The following is a 16065-nucleotide window of genomic DNA, read 5'->3' as shown; positions in this document are numbered from 1 at the left end:
AAGTCAACTTTGGATTATCTCTAAAAATATATAATGTGACTCGGACCGAGCAATGAAATCCTTTAGCCAATATGTTACTATAGTACCTAGCTTCTGGCCAAACCCTACTGGTATTCTTTTAGCTGCTCTGACGAGATCTTTCATTTTTCGGTATTAATACTTTACCCCATCAGTTGCCATCGGAGGAACTTTTCTGATGGTATTTGTAGTACATTCTATCGGAATAAGCGGAGAAATGAAAAAATTACAAGGCTAGCGCATGGCATGTTAGAGAGACGATATGGCGTGCGATTTGGTAACCCAACGGTCTTTTCGCGACTAATATGACGAGATAAAACCACAATAACAGTTCTCAAACTTTTGAATACTCGTCATCTCTTTGTAAATCTTTTGGTATCCGAAATCACGATGGTTGGACGCACGTTGACTTCCGTGGCGATAATTGGTGGTGGCCCTGGTGGGCTTGGCACTGCCATAGCGCTTTCTAAATTGCCCTTTCTCGAAGTAACTCTTTATGAGAAGAACCCCAAGCCGCGAGAGTCCGGTGCAGGGATAAGTCTCAGTACAAATGCTTGGAAGGTTTTGGACTTGCTTGGTGCAAGCGAGGGTGTCAAAGGAGGCTCAAAGGAGAATACTCATCAAAGGTCAATATCCCTTTGAGTAAGTCAAGTTAGCGCTGAAATTGATCTCAAGTGAACGAACAGGAATGCGTATACTGGCAAGATCATAGACGTGATTGAACACCCGTCTACAAACCAGCGTGGAGCGATTCGAGCTCGCAGAACGCGACTACAACAGGCACTTCTAGCTAAAGTTCCCGACGGCATCATTCAATACAACAAAAAGCTTGCTTGCCTCGAGAACTTACCAGGCGATGGTGTGAGGCTGGTATTTCAGGATGATACCGAAGTCTTCGCTGATATAGTAGTTGGTGCTGATGGAATTCACTCCGTAAGTCTATTCTCGACTCCCAAGGCAATGTTTCGGGCTCACACAGGTTTCTCACTCAAAAAAGATTGTTCGACGAAGCCTGTTCCCAGACCACACGCTTCGCTTCACAGGTGATACGGCATATCGAGTCCTCATTCCCAAATCACGCCTGGCGAACCTTCCTGACATTACTTCCACAACCGCGTGGTGGTGGGGCAAGTCAGGTCACATCTATTTCTCCGACGTGGATGATGAGTCTGAAGAGAGTGATCCGTTGTTTGAAATTACCGTGCGCTCATATCATGAGCCCGAGGTTCCCGGAAAGACTGTAGCTTGGGGAATTCCTGCAAGTAACGAGAAAGTCGCGGCGCGAGTCAAAGTAGGTGTTCCGAGTGATATGATCACCACACAAAGCTCATCAGCCAAAAAATGGATCTAGGAGTTCGATAACAGAGTAAAAAGCGCGGTGGATGCGGTCGAACAAGGTGAATGGTGGGAATTCTCGGGCTATGCTGGGCCTCGCCTGGACGAAATTGTCGGTTGGGGTAAAGTCGCACTCATTGGGGATTCAAGTCATCCACTTTCTGGTACGTATGCTCAAGTTCACGGTCATGTCATGTTAGTGACTGGAATTTTAGGGGCCTTTGGCTCTGGCGCAACGTTTGCTATGGAGGATGGCTGGATTCTAGCGAGAGCCCTTGAGCTTTCCCAATCTACCAGTCGCACTATACCAGATGCACTAGAAATATTTTCACAAATCCGGACGCCATACTATAACAGGATGTAAGTTTATATATGGTCAGTTATTTGACAGATAATACAGAGTTCTAAATCTGGAACAGGTATCGGCATTTGGATGAGGTAAAGGCGAAATTGCAGCAAGTCCAATCTGAAAGCACGGATTTCGATGTGTTTCTCCGAGCTAAAATCGACAATTTCATCTATGGCGACAAGGACTTCATTTATAAGAACGATATCGAAAAGGTCTGGAATGATTATCTCAGATCAAGCAAGGCGACTGAATGACTGCGAATTGTATTTGAATACATTTGGCAGGATTCATCGCAATCGCAAATGTTAGCGATCTAGTTGTCATTCACGAAACAACATGAAGACGATACAATAAATTGGTATGTTCGATATCCACAGCTAATTTCGTGGAATCCTCTATCTCTTTGATTGCGAAATAAGTTCAAACACATTAAGGTTGACCTATATGTGTAGTATCGTTCCCTAAAGACTTCCGATGGAATGATTAAATCAAGAGCTGTGAATAATTCAGATATCATATCATGATTAAGTACCACTCCAGGACATATATGATTAATGGCCTTTCATTCGTTCCAAGATTCATAGCTTTAAGGTTTTCAGGGTTCCTACATTATATTCCACGATCGGCCTTGGTAATGGCACATGTACCAAGCCAAACCAGTCGCATCGCGAACTTACTTTCTCCCTCTACACGAGTAACCTCATTCTCCGTCAAGCCATGCCCAGGAATGGACCGTACGGTGTTGGCAGCGGATATAAGAATTTCCAAGTCATTTCGTGCTTGCGGACCGAGTGGATGAATGATAATATCGAGAAAGAGGGTGATTACAGCAGTAAAAAAGTAGGACATAAAGAATCTAGATCTCAGCCATCAGTCACACTGATTTTCCCCTATCAAAGAAGTCGAAAAAAATAGTGGCGACGTAGAGGATAAAACGTACCGAAATGCTTGTCCACCAATCTTGTCAAGAAGAAGTTTCAGACACAAAAGAGTTGATCGACTCGCCATTAGAGATAAGTCGAAGCTCGAATGAACGACTGCGTGAAGATCCTCAGCGTCACCAGGAGAACTAGGAGCACATCTTCGAACTGTTGTATGTATCACTGTCATGAGATGATGGTATTCCAGTTGCAGAGACATTCGTCGTGTAAAAAGAGGTACTGCCTCTTCAGACGAGTCTAGTGAAGTATTGTTATGTGAGACGAAGAGTGCAGGACGGAATATGCTTGGCAGAGACATTCTCCAAGACTCAATTTCATCATCTAGCTTTCTAATGCGGAGAAGAAGCTGATCATCGCTACATTTCGAAGCATGTGCAGAGAAAAGTTGGTAGCATACTTTCTCCTTTAGAAGGCTGAGTCCAACATCTCCGGTAAAATGTGGAGCAAGATGCTCGACTCTTTGACCAGTGCATCCGTAGGTGTCATCAAGCCTTGGTAGGTAGTTATAGTAATCGAACAACTCAATAGATATGGTGAGGTCACAATAGGATTCGGTGAGAAGGGGCGGATCTCCTGAGCGGATGGCAAGATCTTTATCGAGCATGTAGGTAAGCCAGAATAATATTCTAATGTGACTGTTGTTCCGTTGTAGATTGGCATTCGTGGCCCCTGGGGTTGGCCGTTTATAATAATGGCCCTTTAAGGAGCAGATTGTGACACTTGCCATAGAATTGAGTAAAGAGGCTCTGTTCCAACGTCCTTGAAACATGTAATGCATTTGCTTAACTGAGTAGTAAGTCTTGATGTTGGAAGAAGGAAAGATTTCGTGGGAAGTATATTGACTCACCAGAAGTAATATTGTCTGAAGCTTTTCTAGACTAATATTCTCCGTAAGATGATTGAGAAGATAATGGGCTTTAGCAGCGCACTCATCTCCATCCATAAAGAATATCGTCTCTTTTGAATCCTTTAATCGAGTCGCGATTGAAAGAGCGGCCAAAATACAAGCCCTAGATTCAATTTTTGGGGTTGGATTTGGGGTCTCATCGGTAGTTCTATAAGCATCTTCCACGGTTGCTTGAAAAAGACACTCATCCAATACTGGAAATGTAAGTCTGAAGGATGATCGAAAAAAGAGACTCAATATCTCTTGGACAGTATCTCTGTCCGGCAAATCGAAATTTTGTTGTGAGGTAATATATTGGGTATCGGGGTTAGTGAAAGACTCTTTTATGGGACTGAGTAGATCGGCCCATTTGACGTCCTGGTCTGTTCGATTTGAGAGCCACTGCCGGCCTGCCTCGGTAAATATTGGTATACCATCAAAATACCAATTGGAGCCCAATTGATATGTCGATAAGTCGATCTGATCTTCAGCATATATCGTGGTAGAGCCAGTGCATTTCGAAGCATTCTCCGAAAGTGTGACGGAGGGTTGGGAATCTTCAAAATTGAGGATGCCCTCCCTGGCAGATGGAAGTGGGTTTGTGTTCAAAGATTCATATGTCGTATTGACCACCTTATGATGGGTCGAAAGGGCATTTTCAAGGTTTTCAACCCTTTGGTATAGGATGTGCACTTCGTTCGGAGTCTCGGCACCGGGGGATCTGATAGACTGCAGGGTAAACAAAAGTCCATATAAACCTGACAGCAGAGGACAAGGGTGACAAAACAAACTTTTTCCTTCGTTTCTTTGATGGCCTCTGTCGCTCAAAAGTACACTCTAAGCTACGATAGACACATCTCTCGCAAGGTCCTTCCGGAGTAGGAAGCGAGCAAACGGTCTAATCCAGGAGGAAATTGACAGTTAGTAAAATAAAGATTGAGAGACTTAATCCTTTTCTCTATCGAGAGCTTACCTTCTTCGCATAACATATATCGCATGCTTTCTTTGACGTAAATTTCTTTGCAGGTGGCATAATTGTCAATTGCCCGTCGAGAGATTCCGGAGGAAAGTTGAAGCTTCGGCGGCCCCGGAGGCTTCGGCGATTTCGGAGGTTGCGAATGTGCAGATCGTTTCCACAAATGGATATAATTTGTATACTTTATTCCGGAAGCTCCAGAAGCTCCGGACGATCATATGTGTTTTACAACTGTCGATCCGAGGTGAATGATTACTCGAATTTGGTTATAAAAGATAATATCTCCTCAGGAAACTGTATCTGTTATTCAACTCGGCTACATTTGGTTCTGTTATCATGGCGAAAATCATTGCGAACTGCCACAAACTAGTGGAAGACGAAGTTCTTCGTCGCTCCTCCCAAATTCTTTCGGTTGTTGAAGATCGAGCATATATTTTCGGTGGGGAACTACGCCCCCGTGAGCCTCGAGATAATGATATACACACTGTTCTGTTGAGTGGCAGTAAGCTGAGTCATTCTTCCTGACGAAGGAAATTCCCACGGCACCTGGGAGGACTTCACAAGTGTGCGGGCTGAAACAGCTAACTATCATTCAGACAACGAAAGGGTTTTGCTGGAATCTGCAACCTCTAAGTCACCCTCCCCTCGCGTTGGTGCTGCCGCATGCTCGCTTAACGAGAATATTTATCTTTTCTCTGGTCGAGGAGGAATCGAAATGGCACCCATTGAGGAGAAGGGTGCAATTTGGGTATTTGACCCATCAACAACGAATTGGTCATGTATTCATCCATCACTTGATAGACCTTACCCAGCAGCTCGCAGCTATCACTGTATGGCTAGTGATGGGAAAGATACCCTCTATATCCATGCTGGCTGTCCCGAAAAAGGGAGACTAGGAGACTTGTGGGCATTTAGTGTCTCCCAGAAAGCCTGGACAGAACTCAGTCCAGCATTCGATCCTCCTCGCGGAGGTACTTCAATTACATTCAGTGGTGACAAATTGTACAGAATGAACGGGTTCGATGGGAAGTCTGAGCAAGGAGGAAAACTAGATATATACTCCCCTGAGACGAATTCGTGGGCTTCTCACGCGTATCTCCCAGACGGGAAACAAAGCCCGAGTCCACGAAGCGTCAGTTGTTTGCTACCTATCAATTTAAACGGGCGTCCATTTCTGGTCACCTTATTCGGCGAACGGGATCCTAGTTCTTTGGGTCACCAAGGAGCAGGTAAGATGTTGAAAGACATTTGGGCATTTGACATTGAGAATAAGACGTGGCATGAGATTACCACTAAAGGTCCTGAGCTCCCGCTCGCAAGAGGCTGGTTTGATGCTGATGTTATCAGCAACAATACCATCGTGGTTCATGGCGGGCTGGGAGAGTTGAATGAGCGGTTGGGGGACGTTTGGACTTTGGAGCTCTGCGTAGAGTGATACCAATCTCGAATTCCAGCTCATGATTCCGGTTGTTACGAAGAGGAATTCTCGAGGAGAAAGAGTTCACGCCGCGGAACAGCCAGCAATCATATAGTTCCAACTTTCGTACATAGGATTGGGACATTATCATAACATGATATTCCAGTTACTCTTTGAATGAAAATTCAATCCCATATCTCGAGAAAAAAAGAATCAAAAATATCAGAACAAGCTATCATTTCCCTTTCTCCAAAAAAAAATAAAAAAAAATAGGAATGTTTTTCTTTGCTTAAATTCTGGAAGTAAATAGTGACAGTACAATGTCCCGATGCAGCAGCCATAGCATGAAAACAAAAAGAAAATTGACACCAGATTTGTTTACAGGGTATCCATAAGGTTTATATGTTAAGATTTAAAGAATAAACATAACGAAGTGAAGGCTAGGAAAGAGACGGTTTCCAGGTCACTTGGCTGAGCCTTTAAAATTGTTAGCCAGATCCCGAAAGAAAGGTTATAACATTGTTATGGAGGAGCAGAGGATACTGACAGGGCCTTCTCTCTTACGCTGGACTCATTTGCCTTCCTGGATTTCCGGGTCTTTGCATTTGGCGGTTTCAACAAATCGAAGTTGCAAAGGAGATCTTTTGAAACTGACATGCTAGCACCGCAATTATCAAATTCACCACAGTACTTGAAAGATATCAGTCTTTGCTCAACATCCATTCGATGTAAAACTCACATTTGGAGCAGAGAATATCGTAACCAAGCTTTGATTACCAAAGAACTCGTATCCCCCTTCCACCACAGCATGCGATCGACAGACTAAATCCAAATTGTTGCGCTTCAGGAATCTCACGACGACTGGCTTTCCAAAGCACCAGCTGACACCACGTTCGGGATTAGGTCCCCAGTGTTTGATATGCGCAGGATCACTCCATAGAAGATCAGTTAGAAGGCCATGCTCTGGCACTTCGAGGGGGCGTGTGAGTTTCCGGATCTCATTCATATCTGAAAGATCGGGTGAGAGGCCTCCATGTACACAGAATATCTTCTCTGCGACGATCGCGGCGATTGGAAGACAGTTAAAAACATCTGTAAAGGTTTTCCAGATCTTGATGCTGGATCTCCGCTTGCACTCATCATGAAATCCATAGACGCGGGAAACGTTGGCACATTCGTGGTTTCCCCTTAATAAGAAGAAATTTCCAGGATACTTGAGCTTATAGCAGAAAAGTAAAAGCATTGTTTCGAGACTTTGTTTGCCACGGTCAACATAGTCTCCTAGGAAGAGATAGTTGGAGGCAGGGGGCTGTCCACATTGCTCAAAAAGTCGAAGGAGGTCTGGGTATTGGCCATGGATATCACCGACAATTTGAATTGGAGCGTCTAGCTCGAGTAGGATCGGCTGAGAAAGAAGCAGATTGCGAACACCGGCACAAATGGCAATAATTTCGGAATCTTCGACACAAACGCGTTTCGTTGGCTTTGAGGTTCCGACTTGCAATAATCGTGCAATGATATTATCTAGATCATAATGGATCCTCATGTTCTTGCGATCCCTGGAGGATTCATCCCAAATAATGGTATCCAGATCGAGCGCATTGCTCTTTCGCAATATAGACACAGGAGATATACCAGGGTCTACAATCGGTGGCTTCGGAGTAGTGTGCGTTTCAGGCTTAGGCGAGACAGCCTCCACGGGTGGACTAGACAAACTTGTCCTAGAAGGCTGGGGACTCTCCTGTCTACTGAAACGGCGCATATGATTTCCACTTCTTCTCCAGAGGTTCGCAAAAGAGAACGAATTTGATCTCGGCGAGCTGCCATCGGGATCACATCCCTGGGATGCATTCTTTTTGGAAATATCAGACTGAACCTCTTCGGCGTGTTGGTGCAAGTTCGACTGCTTGATCGGGGCAGTATTCGCCAGAAAGTGTTCTTTTTGTCCTGTCATCGCTGCGGTTTTGAACTCCTTTCGACCTTCCGCTTGTATCGACCGAACATCTGCAAGGATCAGACGCGGCTCTTTATCATAAAAGTCATGCATATGGTTACAGCGGAACTCACCAGGATTGGAAGACGGCATTGTAGTCGCATCGGTTGGATCGGTAGCTGATCCGCGGGATTTAAAGTCGGGAACTCTGAATGAGAATTGAGATCGGGAAAAAAAGACCTCAGCTCTTTCTTAGGCAACGCCATTTCCAACCCATATTTTCTGACATCAGGCTTCCAGAGCGGGGGCGGCGAGAGCTGGCCATCAAACAGGGTTTATTGGTGGTCTCCGCCACTGCTATCGCGGGGGTGGACGAGGGGGATCCTTGGCAGATCCTTGGCAAAGTGGACGGGGATCGACAAATGGACAGAGTTAATTGCCTCTTATATTGACACTGCATGTGACGATTATATAAGGTTTATTTGTAGCCTGGCCATTCAGCCTCGGCGGAGCGTTGCACAGATGAAGCGTAGTGCCTTGGCATGGATGGAGGAGGTCGATCTGGCTCGAATAGTCAAATCACGTCAGCTTATTACCTTGTTGACAGAATGGAGATATAATGATGTACAGTATTGGCAAGTGTACTTGTTAATCCATGACCAATAGTTGAATGCAAGCCCTATCTGGTGTATGACAGACATATTAACCTCGTCACCGGCGCTCATTTTGTTCTACTCATCACCCGGGGAATTTAATCTGCAACAAAACCCAAGACAAAAAAAAGTTCATTCATTCATTAGGTAATTGAGTTTGATGGGCTTTTCAGGCGCTGTTGTGATGCTGTCCCAGTCCAACACTATAGAGATACTTTAATAATCGGCTGTGCAGTCTCTTAGCATGATCATCACGCTGTTGTCCCCGTTCAACATCCGACGTGGTCATATCCTTTCCACCCTTCTCCTTGGCTTGCATTGGTGACTCCAAAACGATTCGACTGTTGTAAATGATCAGCAATTATGTTCGTGTCATAAGAAAGGCGCCTGGACATACCACACAGGACAACTAGAACTGCGAAACAACCAGTCTTCGATGCAGGCCATATGATATTGGTGATTACATCGTAGACGACGCAACATTTGGTTACCAATAAAGTCTTCAGTGCAAATTGGGCACGTTGTATTCCTTTGGGTTTCGATTTTTTCTTTGCCAAGATCATCGGTACCATCGAAGCTTGATGCTCTAGTACTTGGACAGAGTTCGCTTCCATGGCTAAATTGAACAATGGGAATAGTATTCAGAATAGACTGTGTCACTTTCCGAGAGTGTTTATGACTATTATCTGCATGGTGTGGTCGTAGAATGCAAAATGCGACGCCTAGAATTGCAAAAAATGCACCAACTGCCGCGACAACGTAGAGTGTGATTTTCTCAGGTTGAGAGAGACCGGTAGAAATTGATGTTTCTGCCCTTGAGGCCAAGGTCGGAGAGGCAACAACAATCTCGAATTGTTGCAGCATAAGAAATATAATTGCATAAGCTCTCGTTGGCAGGCATAGTTGGAAAGACGCCATCTTGAATGGCGGCACGGATAGACCAGTGCAGATGGGCAAGATGTTGTATTGAACAATACGATAGTGGATCAATATGTCAAGTCGTTCCAAACATATCCCTCGTATAAATGATCGGTTTGAAATGTATTTCCATCTTGACAGACTCAGTCAAAGGGGAATATAAAAATTTTACGCTTCTTTTATTGCAAAGGCGGGTGAGTCCATCTACTCGCCCGCGCGCCACTGCAAAAAAAAAACTCACCCGCTCCAAAACAATAGACCCCACAACATCAGTTAGAGAATGATCGCTGTCAATAGATGAAAAGAGGCCTAAGCTACTCCAAACAATCTGTCTCTAAATCTAAATCGTATAAAGCAAAAATGGTATGCAGACCCGAATGCACTCCGTAGTAAGTTCGGATTTTCGGGCGAGCGAGGTACCGGAAACCGTGCGACGGAAGATCCACCCCCTTGCTTGGTGCATGGAAGGCTTAATTTGACTAGCTGAAAATTGGACGGATTTCAAAATGTTGGCAGAAATATACTGAGCCCGCTGACATTGATATCTAGCCTATTCCAGCCAGCGTGGAGTCTTTCGAGGAGGCAGAGTTGCTTCCCATGCACTCATCACTTTCACCAGAAGTGCATCCTGTCCTCTCCTAGCCACAGCCGACATTCCAAAAGCTCGGCCGTTGTAATCCAAGTATCCAAGAGGCATTCCGCAGACGGGATATCCTGTTGATTGAGATAAATAATTTTGAAAGTTAGTCATTGAGAAAGAGAGTCATACCTCCGGCTGCAGCCAACGACCTCAAGTCGCTATCTGTAGGGCCGATTATAACGTCGACTCCATATGTATCGAAGACTTTCTCAAAGCCTCGGTCCCTTGCAACTTCTCTGAGGTGGACTAGATGCCGATTGTACTCCGCCGATGTGGTTCTCTGGTTCTCAGATTTGATAAAAAAGTCCTGTCTTGGGTGGGCTGAAGATGTTCTCAGTTAAGCAGTTTCGTATGAATTAGAAAGACGTTGTTTACTTACTCGGTGGAAGCTCGACATCTGCATGCTTCTTGTTATACTCAATAATCTCCGCCAAGGATCTCACCTCGCTCTCTTCAAGGTCTTCGAGATATTCGTTGAGGCTTTTCTTCATATCAACCACTGCAACTTGTGTCAGAAACCTTCGTAGCATTATTACTCTCACATCAGACTTACGCCATATCAAGTGCTCGCTGTTCTTCCCTTCAAACTCGAACTCTTTGGTTGTGATCAAGTCGACCTTTTCCGCGAACTTCTTCGCTTTGGGCTTGATGAGTTCATAAGCTTCATGAACTTCGTGAAGCTGTTTTCTCATTAATGATCACCCATCCACTTGTCAATAGCATAATTGATTGGCTCACAATTTGAGATTCCGCGCCATCCGCAGGCTTTGTCAAATCCTCCGAATACTTCCATGTCTCAGGATCCAAGACTGCAACGGAGATATCGGACCATGATCTCGTTAAGCTTTTAGTGAACGAATCCGAGGAGCCCCTGTCAGTTAGGACATCGAAGAGGGTAGCGAGATCATGCGTAGTTTTGGTCATTGGTCCGGCAGCATCGCATAGATTGGATATAGGAATGATCCCTTCTTGAGAGACGAGGCCAATCGTCGGTTTGATCGTGTACAAAGCTGCACGGCCAGAAGGGCATACTAGTGATCCATCTGTCTCTGTACCAATGGAAAAAGGAGAATACCCAGCAGCTACAGACACTGCTGAGCCAGAAGACGAACCCGAGGTATTCTTAGCGGCTAGTCAGTATCACTGACAGGTATTTCAAAGGATTCCACCTACGGAGTGACCTTCACTCGAATCTTCTGGATCAAGCCCTGTTGGAACATAAGCAGGCTGGGTCTGACCACCAACAGCAGACCATCCGCTCGGCATGTCGCTTCCTCTATATTTCCTATCGTTAACGATGCACTTGCTGAAATGTGGTCGGGCGTTTTCTTACCGCGCGTTCGCCCACTCCTGATATATTAATTAGAAACATCATGATTCACGCAATGATTGAAGATGTATGGACGACTCACACTCAGATTCACCTTTCCCATAATTATGAGCCCCGCATCAACAAGCTACACGAAATGTTAGCACCTCTCTTAATTCCGTGCAGCATCCTTCGTACCTGGTCAATGATCTTGGCATTTCTGCGAGGCTTCGATCTCAGGAGTGCAAAGCTTCCACAACTAGTCGGTAGTCCAAGGCTCGGATGAGTGGCAATATTGTCCTGATAAAGAAAATCAGCAATGTGGCCACGGCCCGGTCGCAGGTGGGCCCTTTGTTGTCTCCCACCTTGATGGTAATGGGTATTCCATGAAGTGGCCCTCGAACATTTCCAGCTGCTCTCTCTTGATCGAGTGATCTAGCTCTCTCTTCGAGTAACCCGAGGGGTGTCACTTGGATCATGGCGTGGAGCTTGTCATCATGGCGCTGGATCTGGGCGATATACCGCCGCACCAGGTCCAGGCTAGTCACCCTGCCGCTCTCTAGAAGACCCTGTAGTTGTTTGGCATCAATATCCAGAAGGTTCAATTCTTCGACAGTCATTGCTTCAGCTCCACGTTGATATTTGAAGTAGATATGGGCTGGGCTTATATCTTGAGATTGATTTGTGAAAGGTTGAAATGTAATATGAGACGGTGACGTCTGGTTCTCACTCTATTTAGCTTCTTCTCGACTTGCTTTCGAAAAAAATTGGCGGTTGAAAGGTAATCAAGACGGAGTGGAAAGTGAAAGAGCCCCGCGACTCAAAAACGAGGCAAACAAAGTAAGCTTGGCCTAAACACTAGCAGATGCAACCTCAGCCCACATCAAAGTGGAGGTAGGTCTAATATACACTGTACTATGTATTGTAAAACTGTTCAGTCTGATGACTTCTGATTCACTCTAATCCAGAAGACATATAATTTCTCTCGATTTTGACCACAAATGCAATGCAATCTCTCTGAGACCATTTGAATTCAATACCGCGCATTTGTTTGCGAGAGCTACACAAGAGGAGCATAATGCTTCTTTTACCCGGGAAGCATTACCTGAAGTAGACAAAAAATATAAACTCGAATGGCAATGACTAATATTGAAACCCGGAGTGAACCACTATTTGCATCGATTTAAGCTCGCAGGTGACACCTTCAACCCCGGACTTGGCTCATCCAAATGACTTCCACTGTTGATGTCATCATCAACCTCAGCCTATTTCAATTCCAACAACACTTCTATATCAGTCTATTCTGGTTTTTTTTTTCTTTTCTTTTCATGATATGTATAGCACTGGGAGTGCATTTGTATCAAATCCATCCCAGTTGTCTCTATGTTAGGTCGATATATCTCCACGCGCCTTTGGCAGAGGGTATGCCATTTCCCAATTTTTGGCATCCAAACTTGACTCAAATGTTTATCTTTTCTCATTAGCATCATACGCCCTTCACGCAGCAACTCCGGAGACTTAGCCTTCTTGAATATCAATCTCACAAATTACTCAAAGATGTACGCTTTCTTTGAAGGGTGGCTAGTTGTTGGAGACTCGCTCATCGCGGATAGTTCAAAATCCCTGTACCCAAGGGGTCCGTGGTCACCACTCCGCAAGAAGCAAAAGATCTAGTTTCGAGCATCAGTCAGTCTGATTCCATTTTACCCTCTGATATGCCCAGCAAAAAAAAACTCAAATTACTAACCGTACTTGTCTTCGTTTTATCTACACAGATGCACCCTCGGTAGTAAAAGCGCAAGTCTTGGCCGGAGGCCGCGGAAAAGGCAAATTCAACAGCGATGGAAAAGCCGGCGTCCGAATTGTCTCTTCGTCAGTTATACATCAATACAGAGAATGCCAAATCCTAATATTTTCTAGACCAGAGGAGGCGTTTGAAAGTGCCTCCAACATGCTCGGCTACTACCTGACAACGAAACAAACTCCACCCGAAGGCCTCCTCGTGAACAAACTTTACATCTACAAATCCGTGGACATTGCCGACGAGTTTTATGTGGCTATCACATTTGATCGTGGTCGGTACAGTCCAATCCTTCTGATATCAGATGATGGAGGCGTCAACATCGAGTCCAACGCTAGTAAACTTCAACGCTTCTGGTTTAATTTATCGCATGGTATAACTCCAGAGATTACTGCCTATATTCAAGCCCAGTTCGGATTCTCTGATAAAGAGATGGCGCCGATAAACCATATCCTCCATCAAATGGTGAAACTCTTTCAAGAAAAAGATGCCACCTTGTTAGAGTTGAACCCACTGGTCAGAACACCTGATCATGAATTTTATTGTATTGATGCAAAATTCAGTTTTGATAACTCTGCAAAATTCCGGCAGGAAGAGCTATTTGCTCTTGAGGAACGATTGCCGGAGGAGGAAGATGAGTACCAAGCTGCCCAGCTGGGTCTGTCGTATGTGCGGCTTGACGGCAATATCGGGAATGTTGTCAATGGAGCCGGTCTAGCGATGGCAACTAATGATTTAGTTACGCTTTGTGGTGGGAAGTGTGCTAACTTTTTGGATGTTGGTGGTGGAGCGACGAAGGAGACTTTGTGGAAGGCTTTTGATATTCTCAATAAAGATAACCGTATTAAAGGAATACTTGTCAATATTTATGGCGGTGAGTCAAGTATATGAATTATAGGTGCCCTGTTAACTGATTTCTTTCAGGTATTGTTCGATGTGATATGATAGCAGAGTCTATTGTTGCTGCGGCCAGCGCTATGGGAGGCTTCAAGGTTCCAGTGGTGGTCCGTCTGCAAGGTACAAACAGCGACACTGGATTGAAACTGGTATGATCCGTGTGGATATATTTGCACATGGCATCCGTTAACATCACATAGCTTAATGACTCTGGGCTGGACAATCTGATTGTGGAGGCGGATTTTGAGCTGGCGGCTGAGAAGGTTGTTGAGCTCACTGGGGCCTCATAGTTTTAACGACGAAAAGCACTTTTTGTATTACTCTTATCTTCCCAGCTTGGAACATGAAGCTGATAATGGCCAAATTTGAATTTCCTTTTGTGTCTTGATGTCTTGAACCCTGCATACTGCCAAATTTCATGTCTGATGCACTTCTAATTACAAGGACCACGCTTGTTTGGAAATTCTGCCACGTCAACTCTTCAAAAGTCAAATTTCAATGACCAATTTCTCTATATTTCAAAGGAAAGATATCCCAGCTATGGGTTCAGTAGGGAGGCAAAGTCGCGCAAATCTTCCTAAATGGGAATGGCTGATGACAACAAGGCTACATTTGTGGATGCTGAGGCCCAAGACTAGCGGGCTAGAAACTTCGATGACTAGATTGAGAATATATTCCAGTTATTAGTATTTAACAGAGCTGAATCGGATGAACAGAATGCCCGTTTCATCAATATCCCGCCGACGAGGAGTGTTGAATGATCAAAGGGGTGTGTGGGTCACACAATAAGCATAGCAGATCTTCCGTGCACGTACCAGCCCTCCTCCCCATTAAGTCGCAGCTTCTCGCCCTTTCTCACTTCGTTTCAGAAATAATCTCTTTTGGATATTCACATTCTACATAACAAGATGCCCCGAAACGAGAGTAGCATTGAGATTGCCGCGCCACCGGCTAAGGTGCGAGAGGTGGTTCGTTACAGTATTCCTGGACATACCTTGGGAGAAACAAGGGGTTGCTAATGAGATGATCATCCAGCTTCTTAATTTCCCCGCCCTTCGAGACTGGCACCAGGGATTTATTCGAAGCTTGGCGGTTCAAGATTCCTCCAAGACCCCTGAATCTTTGGTTCCAGGTGATAAGGTGGAGGCTGATATCGAAGGACAAAAGTTCACGGCCGAGGTCAAGGTGAGTTCCAGCTGAATTTCAATAAATTCCCATTGATAAGGTTTTTGTGAATGTTTGCTTATCTCTTGATTATAGGAGAATTCCGAGATTTTGTTCGCCTGGCAAGGTCCGCCCGTGTTTACTGTTTCTGGACGACATGAGTTCAGGATGGATGCGACGAAGGAGGGTACCGCTACGATCTTCACGCAGTCTGAGGATTTATCGGGACCCTTATCATTTCTCATGTCACCTTCATTATTGGGGAGAATGATGAAGAGTGATTTTGCACGGTTCAATGAGGACCTCAAGATGAAGGCTGAATCGTGAGGCTAGCTGTCGATCGTGGACAGGGGTCCTAGACTTGGCACTACACTACACTATGGTCGCATAGGTATGCAGCCATAGTTGTATTGTTCAGATAACCTCCATTAGATGTGTGATTTATTTATTTATTTATTTGCAATAAACATGTTTTACAATATGCCGGTACTCGCTATTCAGAGACCAAGTGCATTTAGAAAAATCAATAAGAGAAATAAAATCATATAAAGAATATAGGGGGAAAAAAAAAGAAGAGATGCAGTTGTCACACCAAATAGCCAGCGTCCTGGTAACAGGACGGTGTATTCTGGCGACGCCATCCCAGGGCGGAAATGTCTCTGCAGAATTTCTTCCCTCAAGGGTCATTTCCAAACTTAAAGCCAGATAGCGTCGGGGATTACTCGCCCGAGTAAGATGACTTCCCCAGGATTCGTACCAGGCACCTTTGACCTGCTGGCATTTCTGCCGCAGCTAGGTTGCCGACTTGGCGGTGTGCCTTCCACTAGG

The 16065-nt window shown here is 44.9% G+C and overlaps 8 protein-coding genes across 8 annotated transcripts; 4 read left to right on the top strand and 4 right to left on the bottom strand.

Moving 5' to 3' along the window:
• Positions 1-408: 408 nt before the first annotated feature.
• Positions 409-1956, top strand: N7469_006863 (FAD-binding monooxygenase; the record flags this gene model as incomplete). Its single annotated transcript, XM_056645781.1, has 5 exons — positions 409-644; positions 705-951; positions 1016-1309; positions 1370-1713; positions 1773-1956. 5 exons carry the CDS (start codon positions 409-411, stop codon positions 1954-1956), a joined length of 1305 nt encoding a protein of 434 aa, XP_056499222.1.
• Positions 1957-2311: 355 nt separating this feature from the next.
• N7469_006862 (fungal specific transcription factor domain-containing protein) lies at positions 2312-3247 on the bottom strand (the record flags this gene model as incomplete). Its single annotated transcript, XM_056645780.1, has 2 exons — positions 2312-2558; positions 2643-3247. 2 exons carry the CDS (start codon positions 3245-3247, stop codon positions 2312-2314), a joined length of 852 nt encoding a protein of 283 aa, XP_056499221.1.
• Positions 3248-4723: 1476 nt separating this feature from the next.
• On the top strand, positions 4724-5940 carry N7469_006861 (Kelch repeat protein; the record flags this gene model as incomplete). Its single annotated transcript, XM_056645779.1, has 3 exons — positions 4724-4749; positions 4796-5007; positions 5102-5940. 3 exons carry the CDS (start codon positions 4724-4726, stop codon positions 5938-5940), a joined length of 1077 nt encoding a protein of 358 aa, XP_056499220.1.
• A 422-nt stretch (positions 5941-6362) lies between these two features.
• On the bottom strand, positions 6363-8008 carry N7469_006860 (Serine/threonine-protein phosphatase PP-Z; the record flags this gene model as incomplete). Its single annotated transcript, XM_056645778.1, has 3 exons — positions 6363-6399; positions 6470-6612; positions 6662-8008. 3 exons carry the CDS (start codon positions 8006-8008, stop codon positions 6363-6365), a joined length of 1527 nt encoding a protein of 508 aa, XP_056499219.1.
• Positions 8009-8677: 669 nt separating this feature from the next.
• Positions 8678-9426, bottom strand: N7469_006859 (RING-H2 finger protein; the record flags this gene model as incomplete). Its single annotated transcript, XM_056645777.1, has 2 exons — positions 8678-8849; positions 8906-9426. 2 exons carry the CDS (start codon positions 9424-9426, stop codon positions 8678-8680), a joined length of 693 nt encoding a protein of 230 aa, XP_056499218.1.
• Positions 9427-9976: 550 nt separating this feature from the next.
• On the bottom strand, positions 9977-11995 carry N7469_006858 (uncharacterized protein; the record flags this gene model as incomplete). Its single annotated transcript, XM_056645776.1, has 10 exons — positions 9977-10140; positions 10196-10387; positions 10446-10565; positions 10620-10746; positions 10805-11188; positions 11240-11342; positions 11400-11416; positions 11479-11523; positions 11574-11675; positions 11741-11995. The coding sequence occupies 10 exons, from the start codon at positions 11993-11995 to the stop codon at positions 9977-9979; spliced, it is 1509 nt and encodes a 502-aa protein (XP_056499217.1).
• A 937-nt stretch (positions 11996-12932) lies between these two features.
• Positions 12933-14363, top strand: N7469_006857 (succinate--CoA ligase subunit beta; the record flags this gene model as incomplete). The annotated part of the gene is made up of 5 exons (XM_056645775.1): positions 12933-13011; positions 13151-13247; positions 13296-14050; positions 14101-14222; positions 14274-14363. The coding sequence occupies 5 exons, from the start codon at positions 12933-12935 to the stop codon at positions 14361-14363; spliced, it is 1143 nt and encodes a 380-aa protein (XP_056499216.1).
• Positions 14364-14981: 618 nt separating this feature from the next.
• N7469_006856 (SRPBCC domain-containing protein) lies at positions 14982-15564 on the top strand (the record flags this gene model as incomplete). Its single annotated transcript, XM_056645774.1, has 3 exons — positions 14982-15041; positions 15109-15258; positions 15334-15564. 3 exons carry the CDS (start codon positions 14982-14984, stop codon positions 15562-15564), a joined length of 441 nt encoding a protein of 146 aa, XP_056499215.1.
• Between the last annotated feature and the right edge of the window lie 501 nt (positions 15565-16065).

This window comes from Penicillium citrinum (assembly GCF_028827155.1).
Source record: "Penicillium citrinum strain IBT 23319 chromosome Unknown utg000006l:1.0-3011923.0:1.0-3012962.0, whole genome shotgun sequence".
In the NCBI taxonomy this organism is placed as follows: Eukaryota; Fungi; Ascomycota; class Eurotiomycetes; order Eurotiales; family Aspergillaceae; genus Penicillium; species Penicillium citrinum.
The sequence above is the reverse complement of the archived record's forward strand: the minus strand, read 5'-3'. Positions and strand labels throughout refer to the sequence as shown.